Source organism: Ornithorhynchus anatinus, chromosome 5 (genome assembly GCF_004115215.2).
Source record: "Ornithorhynchus anatinus isolate Pmale09 chromosome 5, mOrnAna1.pri.v4, whole genome shotgun sequence".
Taxonomy (NCBI): Eukaryota; Metazoa; Chordata; class Mammalia; order Monotremata; family Ornithorhynchidae; genus Ornithorhynchus; species Ornithorhynchus anatinus.
This window is the reverse complement of record NC_041732.1, coordinates 5,215,245-5,237,339: the sequence shown is the minus strand read 5'-3', so window position 1 is coordinate 5,237,339 and position 22,095 is coordinate 5,215,245. Positions and strand designations below refer to the sequence as shown.

The 22,095-nt window shown below is 51.9% G+C and overlaps 1 protein-coding gene across 2 annotated transcripts; it reads right to left on the bottom strand.

Annotated features, from left to right (window-relative positions):
- Positions 1 to 7,839: 7,839 nt before the first annotated feature.
- KLK12 (kallikrein related peptidase 12) lies at positions 7,840 to 14,113 on the bottom strand. 2 transcript variants are annotated; one of them, XM_029065920.1, is made up of 6 exons: positions 13,837 to 14,113; positions 12,521 to 12,585; positions 11,974 to 12,130; positions 9,581 to 9,840; positions 8,442 to 8,575; positions 7,840 to 8,163 (listed from the first exon to the last, which is right to left on the bottom strand). In XM_029065920.1, the coding sequence occupies exons 2-6, from the start codon at positions 12,561 to 12,563 to the stop codon at positions 8,008 to 8,010; spliced, it is 750 nt and encodes a 249-aa protein (XP_028921753.1). In that variant the 5' UTR covers positions 12,564 to 12,585; positions 13,837 to 14,113; the 3' UTR covers positions 7,840 to 8,007. The 2 variants fall into 2 exon arrangements, with proteins under 2 accessions (XP_028921753.1, XP_028921755.1); XM_029065922.1 differs by having other exon boundaries at positions 13,976 to 14,113.
- Between the last annotated feature and the right edge of the window lie 7,982 nt (positions 14,114 to 22,095).

Genomic DNA, 22,095 nt, shown 5'->3' with positions numbered 1-22,095 from the left:
GGGTGACCGGATCCCGGGAGCTCCGGCGGCGGGACCGGAAAAACCGGCCTCGAGGGCGGAGACGGAGCCGGGGGTGGGGGGTGAGTCAGGGACGCCGGAGGGGTCAGGCGGGGCCGAGCCGGGCGCCCCCTCCCTGAGTGGGGGGCTGCCCGGACGATGCGGGGCGGGGAGAGATGCGCTGAACCTCCTTCTCCGGATCCCCGAGGGGAGGGGGCTGGACAGAGGAAGAAGCAGCCTGGCTTGGTGGCAAGAGCAGGGCCTTGGAAGTCAGAAGGTCGTGGGTTCTAATCCCGACTCCGCCACTTGTCTAGTGTGTGACCCTGGGCAAGACGCTTAACTTCTCTGGGCCTCAGTTACCTCATCTGTAAAATGGGGATGAAGACTGTGAGCCCCACGTGGGACAACCTGATAACCCTGTGTCTACACCAGTGCTTAGAACAGTGCTTGGCACGTAGTAAGCGTTTAACAAATATCATTATTATCATTATCATTGTTAGAGGGACCCGGAAACCTATGACCTGTTCTCCAGCAAGCTGCCAGACTGCCAGAGAAATTGAGGCAGGGGTTTCTGGGGCTCTGAATCTCCTTCATGATCCCCCAGGCCTCTCCTCTCTCCTCCCTAGGTCGGGGAGGCCGTGCACTGGTCAGTGCTCAGCACCGATGGCCGCTCAGCTGCCTCGGCACCTTGAGAAGGGCAGGGGGCTCCCCCCACCCCCACACACACATACACAAACACACTCACACACAAGGCAGACATGATTCTTAGCGTCAGGGGGACAGGTCAGCGGCGAAGTCAAGAGAGGGCCCCTGGGGGCTAAAGAAAGGACCGGCTAGGAAGGGGCATCCTAATCCATTTTCTCCCCTTGACCCGGTTCCGGCTGGGTCTGGCTGGGGTGTCCGTGCCCAGCTCCCTCCGGACACCCCCTTTTTCTCCCCTTCTCCCCCACAAATTCTTCCCCTTCTCCCTGGGCCCAAGCTGGCATCGTGGGCATCTTCACTAGTGCCACCGAGCTGAGCAGGGGCGGCACAGTAAACAGCCGAGCTGCCAGGGCTATGGCTGTCGAGGAGCGATTTTTTATGGTATTTAGGAATGATGATGATGATGATATTTGTTAAAAACTCACTATGTTCCAGGCATTGTACTAAACGCTGGGGTGGTTACAAGCTAATCAGGTTAGACACAGTCCCTGTCCCACATGGGGATCACAGTCTCCATCCCCATTTTCAGATGAGGTAAGTGAGGCCCAGAGAAATGAAATGACTTGTCCAAAGTCACACAGCAGACAGGTGGCAGAGCTAGGACTAGAACCCATGACCTTCTGACTCCCAGGCCTGTGCTCTATCCACTACACCGTGCCTTAGTGTATGTGCCAGGCGCTGTTCTAAGCGCTGGGGTAGATACAGGATAATCAGGTTGGACACAGCCTGACCCAGTCATGACCCACATGGGGATCACAGTCTTCACCCTTATTTTACAGATGAGGCACCGAGAAGTGAAGTGAATCACCCAACGTTTCACAGCAGACAAGTGGCAGAGTTGGGATTAGAACCCAAGTCCTCTGCCTCCCTGTGCTCTATCCATTAGGCGACACTCCTTCCTGCGATTGCAAGGGGTCCTTCCACTGTAGAGGGAGAGAGGGATCCTGGACGTCTGACCTGGAGGACAGATAAGCAAGAGAAGCTGTGGTTAGGCCCCCGCCTCCCCCAACCCATCAAGTCTAGAGTCCCCTAGACTCAACCTCAACAGGGAATCTCCCATGTCATTCTTTCTTTCATGCAATCATAGTTATCGAGCAGTTACTGTGTGCAGACCACTGAACTAAGAGCTTGGGAGAGTACACTATAACCATAAACAGACACATTCCCTGCCCACAGTGAGCTTACAGTCACCCGTCACTCTCACCAACCCTCCCCCCAAAACCATCAAACCAAGGCACCTCATCCCTTCCCGGTAGAGAGAAGCCCATTGACTGGCCTCATGGGTATTTAGGAAAAAGAAGTAAGGACAGACCTGTAGACCGGCTCATTCTCCCCACATCCCGAGAGGGGTTGGATTCTGACACTAATCCTCCCTTCTTAGACAATCCCACAACCCCCGTGGGACCTAGCAGCTCTTACCAGTCTCTACTCTCATCTCTCCCAGCACGACGTAGTGGATAGAACTTGGGCCTGCGAGTCAGAAGGTCATGGATTCTAATCATGGCTCCCCCACTTGTCTGCTGAATGACTTTGGGAAAGTCACTTCACTTCTCTCTGCCTCAGTTACCTCATCTGTAAAGAGGGATTGAGACGGCGAGCCCACGTGGGACAAGGACTGTGTCCAATCTGATTTGCATGTAAGCAGCCCAGTGCTAGTACAGTGCCTGGCACATAGTAAGCACTTAACAAAACCACAATTATTATTACTCTCTCCTTCCTCTGTCTGCCTTCTCTCCCTCATTCAGTCTATCCCTCCTCTCCAGATCCGGGGCCACCCCAGTGACCTCACCGGCTTAATCCCATCCTCTCCTCCACCTAACAAGCTGCAGCTAATTGTCTTCTGATGAGTTTGTTGTTGTAGTGAGGTTTAGTGCTCAGCCCTGGGCTGGAGACTCCATGTTTTGGCAGGTGTTGGAAGAACAGGAAGGGAGAGGAGGAGGAGGAGACAAGTCTGGAGTGGGGGAGTGGGAAGGAGATGGGGAAAGGAATTAGGGCAGAGGCGAGGTGGGAGCTATGGAGGGGGAGGCTGGGAGGAGAGGCAGCAGGGTTGTTTGGAGGTGGAAGGAGCTGGGATAGACCCTGAAGGACCTTGCCTCGGATCTGTGACCTTTGGGTACTTGAAATTGGTCCCGCCCTCAACCCCACAGCACTGTGTACATATCTTTAAATTATACATTACAAATGATTTATATGAATGTCTTCCCCCACGCCCCCGGACTGTAAGCTCATTATGGGCAGGGAACGTGTCCACTAATTCTGTTGCATCACACTCTCCCAAATGCTTAGTACAGTGCTCCACACATAATAAGTGCTCAATAAATACCATCGATTGATTGAGATGGGGGGTCAGAACTGGGAGGAGGGAAAGGGCTAGCTGGGATCAGGAGGGTAAAGGTGCCGGGTTAATAATAATAGAATTTGTTAAGCACTTACTATGTGCCAGTCACTGCTCTAAGTGCTGGGGTAGGTACAAAATAATCGGGTTGGACACAGAGGGCTCAGAGTCTTAATCCCCATGTTACAGATGAGGGAACTAAGGCACAGTGAAGTTAAGGCACTTGCCCAATGTCCCACAGTAGACAAGTGGAAGAACTGGGAATAGAACCCAGGTCCTTCTCACTCCCAGGTCTGGTCTCTATCCATTAGGCCACACTACTTCTCGGAGGAGGCAGGAGGGTAGAAGACCTTGAAGGTGCAGATTTGGGGTTGGAGAAGTGGGGGGTTGACCACGGATGAGGCAGAAGTGGGGGGTTGGGGAGAAAGAGAGGAAGCAGGTGGGCCCAACCTAGCCACCTTTTGAAAGTCCCAAAACTTCCGGCCTCCCCACCCGGCATGGAGGCGTTCCCAACCCCTCCCGCTCCCTCTTTCAGGGAGCCAACACCCTCCTAATCCCATTGTAGACAGGAACCCCTGGAACTCCGCCCGTTCTGGCACTGCTGACGGCTGCTGTCTCTCTGTTGTCAGCACTCACTCCTCCCTGAGACAATCTCAACCCCAACCCCAGCTCCAAACCTGACCCTAAATCCCAATATCACCCTGCTCCCCCAACCCCTGCTCAACCGATCAACTAACCACTATCCTTGCTCCAAATCTCAATATCGGCCTTAACCCTTAACCTCAGCTCAGCCGATCAATTAGACACAATCCTTGACGATTTCGGCCTTACCCTCTAACCTCAATTCAGATGATCAACTAACCACATCCCCTGCCCCAAATCCCGATATCAGCCTCAACCCCCAACTCCTGCTCAACCGATCAACTAACCACGACCCCATCCCCAAACCCAATATCAGCCTTGACTCCTAACCCCAGCTCAACTAATCAAGTAACTACAACCCTAACCCCTGCCCCAAATCCTTAAGAGCCTTAATTCCCAATCCCAGCTCAACCTCAACCCCAACCCTAACCCCTGCCCCAAATCCTAATTTTGTCTTTAGCCCCTAAACAAAATCCTAATCTTTTTCCAACTCAGTATCAACAACCAACCAGGAGTGCCACCCTTAAAAATGCCACCCTAACCCCTACTTCATCCCTTTTCCTTTGCAAACCTAACCCCGATTCTAGCCTCAACAGTAATCAGAAACAAAACATTAAACTCAAACTGACTATAATTCTATCCTTAACCTCAAATCTAAAGCTTCCTTCTTTCCCCAACCTTAACCCTAATGACTAACCAGAGAAGGGGCGAGATCAAGTGGAAAAAGCATGGGACTGGAAGTCAGAAGACTGGGTTCTTATCCCAGCTTTCACCCCTTGCCTGCTCTATGATCAAATCACTTAACTTCTTCGTACCTCAGTTTCCTCATCTGTAAAATGGGGATCCAATGCCTGTTTTCCCTTCTACTTGGTCTGTTAGCCCTGTGTGGGAACCCTATCCAACCTGATAGCTTGTCCCATCCCCAGCATTTAGTTCAGGGCTTGGCAAATAGGCTTTAACAGGGACTACAATCATTATTATTCTTAGCCCCAACCCTGCAACTAGCCCCAATCCTAAACCCTAAAATTGAACCTGACCCTAGCCTTGACCTACAACCTAATCCCAAGCCCACACCAACCCTAACACTCCTTCTGTCACTGAGTCTATCCTAGTCCCTCCCCATTAGCATAACCAGCTCATAATTATAACCTTGAAAGTATTGCTAACTCTAACTAAAACTTAACGATAATCACAATTCTAAATTCTAATCTCAAACCCAAACCCACCGTGCCTCGTTTAAAATGTGCGGTATGGCGGAGTGGATAGAACATGGGCTTGGGAGTCAGAAGGTCGTGGGTTCTATTCTCAGCTCTGCCACTTGTCTGCTGTGTGACCTTGGGGAAGCCACTTCACTTTTCTGGTCCTCAGTTACCTCATCTGTAAAATGAGGATTGAGACTGTGAGCCAGCCCCACATGGGACAGAAACTGTGTCCAACCCAATTTGCTTGTATCCACCCCAGGGCTTAGTATAGTGCCTGGCACACAGTAAGCGCTTAACAAATACCACAATTATTATTATTATTCCCCTGCCTCTGACCCCTAGTTCACATCCTTCTTCCTGCCTGACACTGCTCCCTGAGGGCAGGGAACATGTTTACTGATTCTGTTATATTGTACTCTCCCAAGTGATCTGCACACAGGAAGCGCTCAATAAATACAGTTGATTGATTGATCGATATTCCCTCCCATTTCAAATCTGCCCAACACAGCTCTTCCCATCTTCAAAACCCTTCTGCAATCCGATCTCCTTCATTTATTTTCTCCCCAGGGTTCAGCATTTTTGTACATACCAATTTCCATACTGTCCTAATTCAGCATGTCTCCCTATCTGAAAATGACTGTGTACTTGTCTTCCCCATTTGACTGTAAGATCTGAGCCTCATTTATCTCATCTGTAAAATGGGGATTAATACTGTGATTCCCATGTGGGTCAGGGACTATGTTCAACCTGATTAGCTTATATCTACCCCAGTACTTAGAACAATGCTTGATATATAGTAAGTGCTTAACAAATATCACTACTATTATTATTATTGTTCTCCTAATTATAATAATAAAAAAAACTTGCTCTGGTCAACCAATCATGCTTGAGCATTTCCGTAAAGATAGGAGCATGAATAAAAGTACAAGTACCCTTTCCACACTTTTAGTGTCTCTTTTATATTAATGGTATTTAAGTGCTTACTATATGACAAGCACTATTCTAAGTGCTGGGGTAAATAAAAGGTAATCGGGATGGACACAGTCCCTATCCCACATAGGGCTCACAGACTTAATCCCCATTATGCCAACGAGTAACAGAGGCACAGAGAAGTGAAGTGACTAGCCCAAGGTCACCCAGCAGACAAGTGGCAAAATTGGGATTAGGACCCAGATCCTTCTGATCCCCAGGCATTTGCTCGATCCACTAGGCCACACTGCTTCTCTCCTTCTCTCCCCTCCTCTGCCATCCCAGACTTTCCCAAGTCTAATGGAGAACAAGTTCCTGGTGTCTCTTTCCACCGCCCCCGGGTCAATGGGTATTTCCCTTACCCTTAGGTGGAATTCCAGCTCTTCCATGCCCAGATTTAAGATCTTCCAAGCCAATCTGCTCTCAACTCTTCCACCTATATGAGGTGCATCCTGCCTTGGCTCAGGGCTCTGCCTAATGGATAATAAACACAGTATTTATTCTAAAGTGCTTCCTAGGTGACAAGCACTGTGCTAAGCAGTGCTTAGCACCATCCAATCAAATCGGACTCGGTCCCTGTCCTAAATGAGGCTCGCTGCCTAAGCGGGAGGGAGAACAGGCATTTAATCACCATTTCACAGGTGATGAAACTGATGCCCAGAGAAGTTAAGTGATTTGCCCAGGGTCACACAGCAGGCAAGTGGCAGAGCCTAGACTAGAACCCAGGTCTTCTGATTCCCAGTCTTGTGATCTTTCCACTAGGTCACACAGCTTCTCTCCACCTCCCTGAAGGGTACCCTACTGTCATTTTTTTTTAATGGTATGTATTAAGCTCTTTATATGTGCCAGACATTGTACTAAGCGCTGGGGTAGATTTAAAATAATCAGGCTAGACACGGTTCATGTCTCACAAGGATTCTCAGTCTTAATCCTCATTTTACAGATGAGGTAACTGAGGCACAGAGAAGTTAAATGCCTTACCCAAGGCCACACAGCAGACAAGTGGCAGAACTGGGTTTAGAATTTAAGACTGTGAGCCCCCATGTAGGGCAGGGCTTGTGTGTGTGTAACCAGATTAATTTGTACCTACCCCAGCACTTAGAACAGTGTTTGGTACATAATAAGTGCTTAACAAGTAGCATAATTATTATTATTTTTATTCTAATCCTGGCTCTGCCATTTGCCTGCTGTGTGACCTTGGGTAAGTCAGTAAGCGCTCAGTAAATACAATTGAATGAATGAATCATTGAGGTCACTTAATTTCTCTGGCCCTCAGTTTCCTCATCTGGAAAATGGGAATGAAATACTTCTACTTAGACTGTGAGCTGTATGTGAGATAGGGTCAGTGTCCTATCTGGTTATTTGTATCTACCCCAGGGCTTGGTTCAGTGCTCGCCACATCGTAAGTGCTTAACAAAAGTTATAATTATTTTTATCATTATTCGGAACACGACCCTCCCCCCAAGCTGTGCTTGACCTTTCCCGGGATTCATCTAGGAGATGATCCCAAATAAAACCCAAAAGGCAAACTCCTCACCTCAGCCATGTCCCTGCAAGACCTCTTCAAATCCAACAGAAATTGACTCTCCTCCCCTTCAAAGCCTCAGTGAAGGCATATCTCCTCCAAGAGGCCCTCCATGACTAAGCCCTCCTTTCCTCTTCTCCCACTCCCTTCTGCATCGCCCTGACTTTTTCCCTTTATTTAATCCCCCCTCCCCAGCCCCATAGCACTTAAGTACATATCTGTAATTGATTTATTTAAACTAATGTCTGTCTCCCCCTCTAGACTGCAAGCTCAGTGTGGGTAGGGAAAGTGTCTGTTTATTGTTATATTGTATTCTCCCCAAAGCTTAGTACAGTGCTCTGCACACAGTAAGAGCTCAATAAATATGATTGACTGACTGACTGACCCCCTGCCAGGCCCCTCTCCCCCAGAGCCTCGCACCCTTCTCACTCCTTCGGCACTCGGACAGATGAATACACAAACACCCCTTCTGTTTCCGGACAAACTGTTTATTTTAGGAAAGACATCGGGACAAGACAGGATCAGCCCCCTGGACCAGCTCGGGGGTTGGGGGGAGGGGTCATGGATCCACTCGTGAAACATGGGAGTGGGAGTAGGGGGGAGGGTGTAGGCGGGGCAGGGAGAAGGGTCATTTCTCAGTTCTTCCTTATGGTCTCCCGGATCCAGTCCAAGTACTTGCAGACGTTGGTGTAGACCCCCGGGATCCCGAGCTGACCACAGGGGCCAACTGACCCCCAGGACACCAGCCCCCTCAACACCCCATTGCAGACCAAGGGTCCCCCAGAGTCTCCCTGGAGAGAGGGAGAGAGAAATTTGCTCGTTGTGGGCAGCGAATGTGTCTGCTATATTGTACTGTACTTTCCCGAGGCTCAGTATAGTGCTATGCACACAATAAGTACTTAATAAATACAATTGACTGACAAAATTTCTCTGATTCTCCCCCTCCTTGCCCCCCTCCTTCCCCAGGGCCTGGGCAGACCCAGGGTCTCTGAGAAGAGGAGACCCCACCCCCCAACCAGGATCCTTCCCACTCAACCCAAAGGCAGCCCAGAAGAACCCGTTGTCTCACCTGGCAGGCATCCTGGCCCCCCTGTCCTCCAGCACACACCATGTTTTCCGTGATCCGTCCTGGGAATGCTGCGCGGCATTCGCTATCCGGCGTGATTTGGATGTTGATGCATTGGAGTCGGTCCGGGTAGGCTCCTGAGAGACAGTCATGTTACAGATGACAATAATAACAGTACTTGTTAAGCCCTTACTGTGTGCCAAGCACTGTTCTAAGCACTGGGGTAGATAGAAGATAATCAGGTTGGACACAGTCCCTGTCCTAAATGGAGCTCACACTCTTAGTCCCTATTTTACAGATGAGGTAACTGAAGCTCAGAAAAGTTGAATGACTTGCTCAAAGTTACACAGTAGACATGTGGCGGTTGTGGGATTAGCGCAGCGTAAGAAACAGCATGACGTAGTGGGTAGACCCCGGGCTTGGGAGTCGTAAGGTTGTGGGTTCTAATTCCGGCTCTGCCACTTGTCTGCTGTGTGACCTTGGTCCTCAGTTACCTCATCTGTAAAACGGGATTGAGACTGTGAGCCCCACGTGGGTCAGACACTGTGTCCAACCCAATTAGCTTGTAGCCGCCCCAGTGCTTAGTACAGTGCCTGGCATATAGTAAGCACTTAAATACCACAATTATTATTATTATTATTAGAACCCAGATCCACGCTGCTTGGTCTAATGAAAAGAGCCCAGGCCTGGGAGTTAGAGGACCTTGGTTGTAATTCCGGCTCTACCAAATGCTTGCTGTGTGACCGTGGGTAAGTCACAACTTCTCTATGCCTCAGTTCTCCTACTCTCCCTCTATTTAGAGCCCGATGTGAGACAGGGACTGTGTCCAACCTAATTAACTTGTAATCTGCCCCAGTGTTTAGAACAGTGTTTGACACAAGGTCATACAACAGACAAGTGGTAGAGCAGGGATAAGAACCCAGATCCTTCTGACTCCCAGGCCTGAGCTCTATCTACTTGGCCACATTGCTTCTCTGCGTCATAAGGCTCCCTGCCCTCCAGACCCCCGTCCCCCTGTGACCCCGGACTCCGAGGTCAGTGGAGGTGATGATCCCGGATATGCCTCCATCCCCCTTCCACCGACTTGTTGCGCCCCCTTTCCACGCCCCCCCGCCGACCCCTTCCCTGTCCCCGGTAGGTACCGCCGGGCCTGTTGGTGGTGCCCCAGCCCGAGACGTTACAGCGGGTGCCGGGCTCTGGGCAGGAGGTGGGCAGCGTCAGGGGCCGGACGCTGTTGGTGATCCGAGCCCTGGTGGCCAGCCTCAGCAGCTTGATGTCATTGTCGTGGTTGCCGGAGGCCCGCATGTAGGCAGGGTGGGTGATGGAGCGGTCACTCAAACGGATCTGCTCCGTCCAGTCCAGGGACCGTAGGTTGTGCTCCCCAAGACGCACCCAGTACTGCCTGGGTGGACCACAGAAGGGGGAAGGAGGGTCAGGAACGCCCTCCTTCCTCAAATCTGACAATTACTCTCCCCCCATTCCAAAGCCTTATCAAAGGCACATCTCCTTCAAGAGGCCTTCCCTGACTAAGCCTTCCACTTCTCCCACTTCCTTCTGCGTCGCCCTGACTTGCTCCCTTTATTCGTCCTCCCTCCCAGCCCCAGAGCACATATGTCCGTAATTTATTTATTTCTATTAATGTCTGTTTCCCCCTCCAGACTGTAAGCTCATTGTGGAGTGTGTCTGTTTATTATGTTATAGTCTCCCCAGCACTTAGTACAGTGCTCTACACACAGGAAGCACTCATTAAATTTGGTTGAATGAATGAGTCAGTCAGAGACAGTTGCTTCCAGGGCAACTCAGACCCTCCCACCTGCCCTCCCTTTCCCTCCCCGGATCCTTTCCCCTCTTCCCCAAATCCACCCAAATTCCCCCCTTCTACCTTCCTCTCCCTCCCAGCCCCCATCCCATCCCATCCTCTCACCAGACCTAACCCCCAGGTCTCAGCATGGCCTAGCAGATAGAGCCCAAGCCTGGGAATCAGAAGGACTTGGGTTCTAATCCCGGCTCTGCCCCTTGTCTGCCGTGTGACCTTGGGCAAGTTGCTTCTCTTCTCTGGGCCTCCGTTCCCTCATCTGGAAAAGGGGGATTAAGACAATGAGCCCCATGTGAGACAGGGACTGTGTCGAACCTGATTATCTTGTATCTACCCTAATGTTTAAAATGGTGCTTGACCCATAATAAGCGCTTAACAAATATTATTGTTATTGTTATTATTATCTCTCTCTGTCTGGCCTCTCCAGACCTGCAGGGAGAGGAGGGGCCTCCCAGAGTGTGTTGGTGGGGAGAGGACCTAATTTCGACAGCGAGGTCTAGAGAAGCATTATTTCCAGACCTGAGGGTATCTCTTCACTCCATCAGTGTCCAATCTGTCTGAGACCTAGAAACACCAATTGATCCCTCCCCCTGCCTTCATGCCATAGCTGAGAGAAGGGGAAGGGATCTAGCCCAGGCTGACAGGTGGGTGCAGAGCACTGGACTCTGTAGACCCTGAGCCTGTCAAGGGCAGGGAGTGTGTTTGCTTATTCTGTTGAACTGTATTCTCCCAAGCGCTTAATACAGTGCTTTGTACACAGTAATAATAATAATAACAGCGGCATTTATTAAGCTCTTACTATGTGCCAGACGCTCTACTAAGCACTGGGATGGATACAAGGTAATCAGGTGGGACACAGTTCAAGTCCTACATGGGACTCATCATCTTAATCCCCATTTTACAGATGAGGTAACTGAGGCACAGAGAAATGAAATGACTTCCTCAAGGCCACATAGCAGACGAGTGGCGGAGGTGGGATCAGAACCCAGGTCCTTCCGACGCCCAGATCTGTGATCTATTCACTAGGCCACACTGCTTTTGTTAGCGTTCAATAAATACCACTGATTGATAGGGAGGAGACCAGGGGGCAGGCCAGGTGACCTCAGTAATATTGACCACTAAGCTCAGAATAGTGGGGACGAGGGGACATTGGGGGTGGGTTCTAAATCCCCTCCCTTAGAATAGCAGCATGTGGAGAAGCTGAGGACTCTGGGGTCCACGACATGAGGGAAGGTCAGGGGTCAGAGATGAGGGTGCATTTCCTTCAGGGAGTATCAAGGAATGAACTCCCGGCCAGTCAGGAGGAAAGGCCAGAGCAGATAAGTACCCAGCAGGAACCGGTTTTTAGAGCAGCCCAGCCCCAGCCCCTTGCCCTCTGTAGGTCCCTAGGCTGGTCCCAACTCTTTATGCCTCAGTTTCCCCAAGGGAGGTGGGCAGGAACCCCAACTCCTCATGGAGAAAGGTGTGGAACTTCCCAGTCCTTTCTAGCTCTCACAAGGCCAAGTGATGGGACATCCTTCCTGAAATGACCTCCATCTCTCCACTGCTTCTCACACCCTTTTCTCTGGCTAGGTTCTCCTTGCTTCAGTATAACTCTATAATCCCCCTTCAGAGCCCCTGGCCCAGAGATCTGTACCCTCCTCCACCACGATCCCCCCTTTTTCGGAAGACCCCTAGACGATGCCACCTGGGTCAGGCCTGGTCTGCCCAGAGCCATACCCGCGAGTGCAGTGAGCTGCGGTCAGGACCCAGCGCGGGTGTATCAGGACTCCCCCGCAGCGTAGATTCAGCCCCTCGAACAGGGCAACTTGCCACGGCTGAGAGTTGCGGGGACATTCGGTCCCGTTGCCAATTTTGGGTTCGAACTGGGCCTGCACTGGGAGTGGAAGGTGAAGAGAGACTGAGTTTAGGGGGCTGAAGGGAGAGCAGAGAGGGAGAGCCCAGAATGGGGGTCCGGAGGGAGGGTTTTTTTAATGGTATTTAAGGGCTTTCTATGTGTCGGGCATTGTACTAAGTGCTGGGGAGGGCATCCGAGTTTATCCATGTCCAGTCCATGTCCCATGTGGGGCTCACAGTCTTCAATCCTGTTTTACGGATGAGGGAACTGGGAGATTCAAGGGTGTGGGGAGCTGCGGTGGTGGGGAGGAATTGAGGTTTGTGGGGTTCGGTCATAGAAAAGAGGTGTCGGAGGAACCCACCAGCCCAAGCCCCACATGCTGCCCCCTGCCCCCCCCCCCCCCCCCCGCCCCCTCCGGTCGACGCTTACCTGCCAGGCTGAAGAGAAGGAGGAGGAAGATTGAAGAGGTCATACTGGCTGCGGGAGTCCAGACCCTGATTTTCAGGGAGAAGATGGTTTCGAAGCTCGAAAGAGCCCACCTCCCCCTCTCCCTCCTCCTCGGCTCCTCCCGACGCCCCTCCCCACTTTACCTCGCCTTAACCTCTTCCCCCTCGGCCCTACCCCATCCTCCCTCTCCTCCTCCACCGGCTCCCATCCTGTCGCCTTCCTCCTCTCCCCTCCAGTCACCTTGCAGTTACAATAATAATAATTATGGTATTTGTTAAGCGCTTACTATGTGCTAAACACTGTACTAAGCGCTGGGGCGGTTACAAGCAAATCGGGTTGGACACAGTCCCTGTCCCACATGGAGCTCACAGTCTCGATTCCCGTTTTACAGATGAGGTCACTGAGGCCCAGAGAAGGGATGTGACTTACCCAAGGTCACACAGCAGACTAGTGGCGGATCTGGGATTAGAACCCACGACCCTCTGACTCCCAAACCCGGGCTCTATCTACTATGCCATGCTAATTCCCTCGTCTTTTGTTCCCCCCCTTCCTCCTCCCCGGCTCCCCACCCCCACCCCCCGCGACTCCCGTCCTTCATCCTGCATTAACCTCTCATTAACCTCTTCCGTCCCCGTCCCTCCCTCGGCCCTCCCCTCTTCCTTCTTCTTCCTTCTTTCTTCTTCTTAATCCCGGCTACGTGCTGTGTGACCTTGGACAAGTCACTTCACGTCTCTGGCAGTGACCTCAACTGGAAAATGGGGATCGAGACTGGGAGCCCCAGGTGGGACAGGCACTGTGTCCAACCCAATTTGTGTGTTCCCACCCCAGAGCTTAGTACTGCGCCTGGGACATAGTAAGCGCTTAAATACCAGAATTATTATCATTATTATTATTATTCATTCTCCTCCTCCCTCCTCTGCAGTTTCCTACCCTGATTTCTCCGTTCCCTTCCCCCTCTTCCCTCCTCACCCTTCGCCGATTCCCGCCCCCTCCCCACCCAAGTGTCCACCCCACTCCCACCCCACGTCCACTGGGGTGGGGATCCTCAGGGTCCTTCTCTCTGACCCTAATCGCCCGCCCCCGGCTCCCCTTTTAGAGCACGGGGCCGCTCCCGGGGTCACCTCCAGAGGCCTCCCGGGTCTGGAGAAGGAGAGGTCACCCCAGTGCGACGCCCCCCGCCCCCGGGCCCATCCTGGAGCCCCTGGTCACACCGGGAGGAGAGGCGAGAGGGGCGGGGGGACACCGATCCCGGCTGCGGACGACACCGGTAGGGATCCGCTTTCCGGATGGGGGCCTACTTTCTGTCCGGCCGTCGGTCCCACTGTCCGGCTATCCCTTCCACCGTCCAGGGAGGTGTGTCCGGCTGTCTGCCCCACTATCCGGTTATCCCTTCCAGCGTCCCGGGTGGGGTGGGGTCTGTCCGGCTGTCTGTCCCACCGTCCGGTTATCCGTTCCAGCGTCCAGGGATCCGCCCGGCTGTCTGTCCCACTGTCCTGAGGTCCACCCGGTTTCTTCGATCCCCGCTTTCTCCTCCTCTCTCCCCTTTTAACCTCCCCCTGCCCCGGGCGGAGGGTTTCGGGGTGAGGAGGGAGGGAAGGAGGGTGGGGTGTCCCAGGCGGGGAGGGGGAGGTGCCCCGGCCCCCCTCCCCACCCCGCCGGTCTTGATAATCCCGCAGCGCCCGGCCTCCTGTCCTTCCCGCCCCGCCTCTTCCCTAATGACTCTTAATTAGGCTGCAGGGCCCGGCGTCCGAGGGTAGGAGGAAGAGAGGGAGGGGAGGGGAAGGGAAATAATCCAATCCCTCCCCCTCCCCCTCCGCCCCCCTCGAGCCCCTCACTCTGCCCCTCTCTGTCTCTTCGTCTCTGAGTCTCCGGATCGAGGCAGAAGAGGGGATCAGGAGGGAAACGGAGGCCGGAGGAGACGGTGTCCGCCCCTCACAGCCGGTTCCCCCCTTCCCCCAAGCCCCATCCCCGAAGCCCTCTAGGGCAGAGATTGTCATTCTTTATTGCAGTACTGTCCTTTCCCAAGGGCTTAGTACAGTGCCCTCTATTCATTCGTTCAATCGTATTTATTGAGCGCTCACTATGTGCAGATCACTGTACTAAACTCTTGGAATGGACAATTGGGAAACAGAGACCATCCCTGCCCAACAACGGGCTCACAGTCTAAACGGGGGAGACAGACAACAAAACAAAACAGAACAAAACAAAAGTTCCTGAATCGTGAATTATTCCTTCTCCTCCTCCTCTCTAGACTGTGACCTTGTGGGCAGGGACTGTCTCTCTTTATTGTTGTATTGTCCTTTCCCAAGCGCTAAGTACAGTGCCCTCCATTCATTCAATCGTATTTATTGAGCGCTCATTATGTGCAGAGCACTGTACTAAGCGCTTGGAATGTACAATTAGGCAAAAGATAGAGAGCATCCCTGCCCTACAACGGGCTCACAGGCTAAACGGGGGAGGCGGACAACAAAACAGCAAACAAAAGTTCCTGAATCCTGAATTATTTCTTCTCCTCCTCCTCCCTAGACTGTGACCTTGTTGTGGGCAGGGACTGTCTCTTTTTATTGCTGTATTGTCCTTTCCCAAGCGCTTAGTACAGTGCTCTGCTCACAGTAAGCGCTCAAGAAAATACGACTGAATGAGTATGGAGCCGGGGAGCAAAAGGTCGTCTCCTTCCTCTTCCCCCTGTCCCTCCCCCAGCCCGGCCGGGACGGGCGACACCGGGAACTGGGAGCCGGGACACCTGGTTTCCTCCAAGCTTCGCCGCTTCCAGGGAGCTGAGGACAGCGATGTGTCAGCGGGAGGGGCCAGGCCCCGGGCCGGCGGAAGAAATCGGGGGTGGGGATGGCGAGCCGCGGGCTCAGGCCCGAGCAGGTCCCCGGGGCAGCCCGGCATCAGGGGTCGGGGGGTCAGGGGAAGTGGCACGGAGGGGGGGTGGGGGGAGGTGCTGCTGGCCACTTGGTAGACTTCCCCCTTTAGACTGTAAACTCGTTGTGGGCGGGGAATAATAATAATTAATAATTGTGGTATTTAATAATAATAATAATAATGTTGGTATTTGTTAAGCGCTATGTGCCAAGCACTGTTCTAAGCGCTGGGGTAGACACAGGGGAATCAGGTTGTCCCACGTGGGGCTCACAGTCTTAATCCCCATTTTACAGATGAGGTAAGTGAGGCACCGAGAAGTTAAGTGACTTACCCAAAGTCACACAGCTGACAAGTGGCCGAGCCGGGATTCGAACCCATGACCTCTGACTCCAGAGCCCGTGCTCTTTCCACTGAGCCACGCTGCTTCTCAAGCAGCTTACTATGTGCCAGGCACTGTACTAAATTCTGGGGCAGATACAGGTTAATTGAGTTGGACACAGTTTCTGTCTCATGTGGGGCTCACAGTCTCAATCCCCATTTTACAGATGAGGGAACTAAGACACAGAGAGGTGACTTACCCAAGGTCACACAGCAGACAAGTGTCTGAGTCGGGATTAGAATCCATGACCTTCTGACTCCCAGGTCCGTGCTCTAGCCACTACTCCACGCTGCTTCCCATGTGTCTGTTTATTGTTCTAGTGTATTCTCCCAACTGCTTAGTACAGTGCTCTGTGCGTAGTAAGCACTCAATAAATACAGTTGAATGAATGAGCCGCGGACGCCTCAGGACCACTCCTGGTTGGACCCTGGGTCCCTCCGCCCTCTAGATTTCGGGATGGGAGTCCCTCGGGAAGCCTCCAGGAGGGCTGGAGAGGGCCAGAGAACGGGAAGAGGTAGGACGTGGCCTAGGGGTTGGTGTGGGCACTGGGATTAGATTAGGGGTTCGGGATGTGGTAGGGGTTGGGGTCAGCGTTAGGAGTCCTATTAACAGATTTTGGAATGGGATTAGGGCTGGAGTCTGGGCTGGGGTTAGAATTATTGCTGGGGTTGGGGTTAGGGCTAGGGTTAGTTTTAAGGTTTGATTGAATTTGTGTTAGGGTGGGAGTTAGGGTCGGGGCTGGGGTTAGAGCTATGATTAGGCCGGGGGCTGGAGTTCATTTTAAGTTTGGGATTAGGGTTAGGATAGGGGTTAGGGTTTGGGCTGGGGTTTGCTTTAAGGTTGGGGTTAGAGTTAGGGTTGTGGTTGTGGTTTGGATGGGAGTTCATTTTAAGGTTGGTGTTAGGGTTAGGGTAAGGGTTAGGGTTTGGGATAGAGTTTGTTTTAAGGTTGGGGTTAGGCTTTGGGAAGCAGTTAGTTGTAAGGTTGGGGTTAGATTTTGGGAAGGGGTTGTAAGGTTGGGGTTAGGGTTAGAATAGGGGTGAGGATTTGGGCTGGAGTTAGTTTAAAGGTTGGGGTTAGGGTTTGGGCTGGAATTGCGGTTAGGGATAGGAGTGCTGGTTAGGGATAGAGTTGGGTTAAGGTTGGGTCTGGTTTTAAAATTGAGGAATAGTGTCAAAACTAGGATCAGAGTTGGGGCTAGAATGAGGGTTGGGGCTGGGACTAAAATTTGGGTTAAGGTGAGGGTAGAATTTAGAATGAAGATAGAGGTTTGGGTTAGGGCTGAGACTAGGAATGTGTTGGAGTTTGGATTCGGGCTCCTTTTGTGATTGTTTTTTAAAGTAAAGGTTAGGATTGGAGTTGGAGTTTGGATTCAGGCTACCTTTATGACTGGTTTTTAGGGTAAGGGGTGGGTTAGGATTGGGGCTGGAATTTAGATTTGGACTATTTTCATGACTGTTTTTTAGGTTAAAAGCTGGGGTTCGCATTGGGGTTGGAGTTTGGATTCGGGTTACTTCCTTTCAAATTGGTTTCTAGGATAAAGACTAGGGTTAGGTTTGGGATTGGCGTTTGGATCCGATCTACCTTTAGGATCGGTTTTAGGGTAAGGCTGGAATTTTGCCCAAACCTCTTAAGCATTTTCCCAGGAACGGACAAACTCCTGTGCAAATTCAGGGGAGGTCTGGGGCAGATATGTTGGGGGTTCGCAGCCCGGGCCTTTAGTTACCTGGAGGAATTGGGCAAAGCAAGAGGGTGGGGAGGGTCCCATCTGAAGAGCGTAATCCCGGGATGGTTTACCTCCTTTTGGGCGGTCGGAACCGGCTGTGTGCCGGTAAAGAACCGAATCTTGGTGTCCCGGTTCTCCGCCCGGGGCCCCAACCCCTCCTGCGTCAGCGGCCGAGTCGGTAATAGATCCTGGAATCTCCCCTGAGTCATCCGGGGCTCACACTACGCCCGCCACCCCGCCCGCACACGAAGCCCGCACACGGAGCCTGCACACAGAGCCCACACACGAAGCCCGCAGCCGAATCCACGCAGGGGCCCACATTGGTGGGGAAGGACCCGGGCAGCTCCATCGGAGAGAGAAGGAAAACGTGATCACCAGAACAAGATAAAGCGGGGGGGGGGGGGGTGAGGGAGTGATCTGAGAGACAGAGACAGAAACACAAAGTCAGAGACACAACGGCAGAGACAGAGATAGAGACAGGGAAAGACAGAATGGCAGAGAGGATTCTGAGAGAAGGTGGAGGGGAAGGGTCCAGGGAGGGAGGGGGTGAGGAGAAGGAATTGTAAAGGGATAATAATAATAATTGGGGTATTTGTTAAGCGCTTACTTTGTGCAAACGTTGGGGTGGATACAAGCAAATCAGGTTGGACACAGTCCCTGTCCCATGTGGGGCTCATATTCAGAATCCCCATTTTACAGATGAGGTAACTGAGGCACAGAGAAGTGACGTGACTTGCCCAAGGCCACACAGCAGCAAGTGGTGGAGGCGGGATTAGAACCCATGAGCTTCTCACTCCCAGGCCCGTGCTCTACCTACTAGGCCATGCTGCTTCTCCTCCATCCCCAATCCCAATCTCATCCCCATCCTCGACACTATCTCTACCTCAATTACGCACCCTCCCTGTACCGAGGGCCAGGCTCCTTCTCCAATCCCTGCCTCAATTTACCCTCCATCCCGGGGCCCCTCCCAGCCCCTCTCCCTGGGTATACCACCCCAAAGGGGACAGAAAAGATACTTCCCCACCCCCAGACCGAGAAACAGAAGCACAGAGAGGGCCGATGGCAGTCCTGGGTCACAGCGTGAAGGGATGGGGCTAAGGAGGTGTAGGGGGAACCCAGGAGCCCTGACCCCGAGACCGCTGCTTGGCAGATTATAGGACTGGGGTGGGAGAGAGAGCATAGGATGGCCTCGCCTCCTAATTATCTGAGAAACGAATTAGCGGATAGCCTTTTAATGAGGTTAAGTAATTACTAGAGTCTCACTAGAGTCTCTCTTTTCCGCCCTCCATTAGTAACTCCGGCTCTCCTGCCCCTCAGCCTCTATCCATGGCATAGAGGATAAAGCACGGGCCTGGGAGTCAGAAAGACCTGGGTTCTAATATCGGCTCCGCCACTTGTCTGCTATGTGACCTTGGGCAAATCACTTCACTTCTCTGGGCCTCAGTTACCTCATCTGCAAAATGGGGATTAAGACTATGAGCCCAATGTGGGACAAGAACTGTGTCCATCCTGGTTAACCTGTACCTACTCCAGCTTTTAGAACAGTGCTTGACACACTGTAAGTGTTTAACAAATTCATTCATTCATTCAATCGCATTTATTGAGCGCTTACTGTATGCAGAGCACTGTACTAAGCGCTTGGGAAAGTACGATACAGCAATAAAGAGGGACAATCCCTGCCCACAACTAGAAATACCATCCTTAATATTAAATAGCATTTAAACATTTAAGAACCGAAGTACTCATATACTGACCCGCCCTTCCCAGTAGCACTTATGTGCATATTGTTAAACCCTGTTGCTCCTCACTACTTGTCATTTATTTAAGTGGCTGCCTTCGTTTGGTTGAAAACTCCCTGTAGATCGTGTCTATTAACTCACTGTACTTCGATCTCGTCTATCTCGCCGCCGACCTCTCGCCCACAACCTGCCTCTGGCCTGGAATGTCCTCCCTCCTCATAGCAGACAGATAATTTCTCTCCCCAACTTCAAAGCCTTATTGAAGGCACATCTTCTCCATGAAGCCTTCCCTGACTAAGCCCTCCTCTCGTCTTGTCCCATCCCTTCTGTGTTACCCTGACTTCTTCCGTTCATTCATCCTCCTTCCCAGCCCCACAGCACATATGCATATACCTGCAATTTATTTATTTATTTATACATGTATTTATATATATTAATGTCTGTCTTCCCCCCTAGGCTGTGAGCTCCTTGTGGGCAGAGAATGTGTCTGTTTTTTGTTGTATTGTACACTGTATTAGTACAGTGCTTTGCACACAGTAAGCACTCAGTAAATGATTGAATAAATGAATGAATAATTCCAGTGCACTTTTTTCCCGATAGTATTTTTTTAAGTGCTTACTATATGCCGGGCCCGTAATAAACGCTGGGGTAGATACAGGCTCATTAGGTTTGTCACAGTCCCTTTCCCACATGGGGCTCACAGTCTTCATTCCCATTTTGTAGATGAGACACCTGAGGCCCAGAAAAGGGAAGTGATTTGCCCAAGGTCACATAGCAGCCAAGTGGTGGAGCCGGGATTAGAACCCAGGTCCTTCGGACTCCCAGACCTGTGCTCTATCCACTAGACGAAGCTGTTTCTTCTTTTGTACTCTCCCAAATGCTTAGTGCAGTGCTCTGCACGGAGTAAGCACCCAGTAAATATGGTTGATCATTAATTGATTGATGGATTGAATGAGACTGGGGTTGGATTTGGTCTTGGGGTTGGGATCGGAGTTGGGGATGGGGTTAGAGTAGGGTTAGGGACAGGGATTGGGTAGGAGTTGGGGATGGGGATGATATTGCTGTTTATTGTTTATAATGTTCTCTCCCAAACGCTTAGTACAGTGATCTGTACACAGAAAGCACTTATTAAATAATATTGAAAGAATGAGTGATTGGAATTAGGGATAGAGCAAGAGTAGGATTAGAGTTAGAAAGGAGACAGTTAGTGGGGGCTGCCCTCAGGCAAGACAATCCAGACAAGGAATAAAACAAAGCACAGCGTTGACAAAGGCCAAGAATCAAAGTTTACCCTAACACAAATTTCACAGTTTTAGAGCCCTCCCTACTCATAGGGAGGTGAGGGAAACGGGTCAGGTCGGGACAGGGCAGGGTGGGGATTCGGCGCGGGGGCTGGAGGGCAGTGAGGGTAAACAAGGTTAATCTGGGTAAGCTTCCTGAAAGGGTGATATTTAGCAGATTCTGAAAGGAGTGAGTGGGTTTTGATAAATAGGGAGGGAAACAGGTAGACTCGGTGGAAAACAGAGAGATGGGATGGGGTTTAGGGCGTAGAGATAGGGGGCTGAGGATGGGAATGGGAGGTTGTCTGTCCTGAGCTTGGGGGCGAGGGCTGTGATCATCAAGAAAGATTAGGACTCTTGATAGGAGATGAGAAGGCTCAGAGGGGTCAGTGTGAAGTTTACAGAACGGGGAAAGGGGCAAAATTGAATTATTGTTCCCCAAATCCCACAGCACCAGGGCAGGGGGTCCCGTGAAGCTTGACAGTGTTAAGTCAAACCAAAGAAAAGAAACATTTTTTCACCCAGCTGGTGAAAATGACTATGGACTAGAGGGGCTAGAGGGACTATGGTCGAGCCCCCGGGTGGGTTAAGGGAGGGATAGTCGAGTATGGACAGTCGGGGGAGATGGTCCACCCTTAACTGGGAGATGAGGCCTGCAAGCGTCTCGGGACCCTTGCCCGCAGGAGACAGACTGGGCTGGCTGGGCTGTGGACCTGATCCCGAAATGACCTTGTTGATGGGTTTGTGTTTTGAGCTTTGTTCCGACAGGGCGCTGTCCAACATCTCTGACGAGAATATCACCGGGACCGTGACGAACTGTGACTGTGACAGGGCCAGACACTGGGAGCCGCCCCTAGACCTCGGGCCTCTGACACCCAACCCGGCCGGGCACGGCTCGGAGCCGGCTCGGGAAGGTTGAGCTGGTCGGGAGGGAGTGGGTAAATTACGGGGGGGGGGGTACTGTGTTAATTTGGGGGGGGGGGAAGAGAGAGATCAAGGAGGGACTTCTTTCTTCATCCCCAACCCGGGATCGATACTGGCTCTGCCCAGAGCACAGTCCTTCAGTTCTGGGGATAGTAGTGATGATGAAGGTCAATCGATACTATTGTTTAATTGATTTGATGATGATGACGATGTTGTTGATGATGATGGAGACGAGGATGGAGCCGGGAAACGAGGTTTGGAAAGAGATTAGCAGAAAAGATGGTGGAGATGTGGGGTGGGGGGACAGGGTGGGAGATGGAGGCTGTCTCGGGACCACCCATCGATCCAAACGTGCCCTGCCCCCCACACCATGTGCCCGTTGTGGTGAATCAGCAGCACCCAGGCTAGGAATGTTGGGGTTCTTGGGAGACTGAATGAGTCCCCGCAGCCCTGTTTGAGAAGCCCCCTCCACCTCAGGCTGGATCCCCAAAACCGCCCAGCCTGAACCCTCGGGGATCACATCCCAGCCCGAGTCCAGATCCCTTCCAGCCCCCCGACCACTGGGCCTGGGATCTCTATGGTGGCTGCAGGTCGGGTGGGGTGGGCTCTGGGGGTGGATGAAGCAGATATTTGGGCGGGGA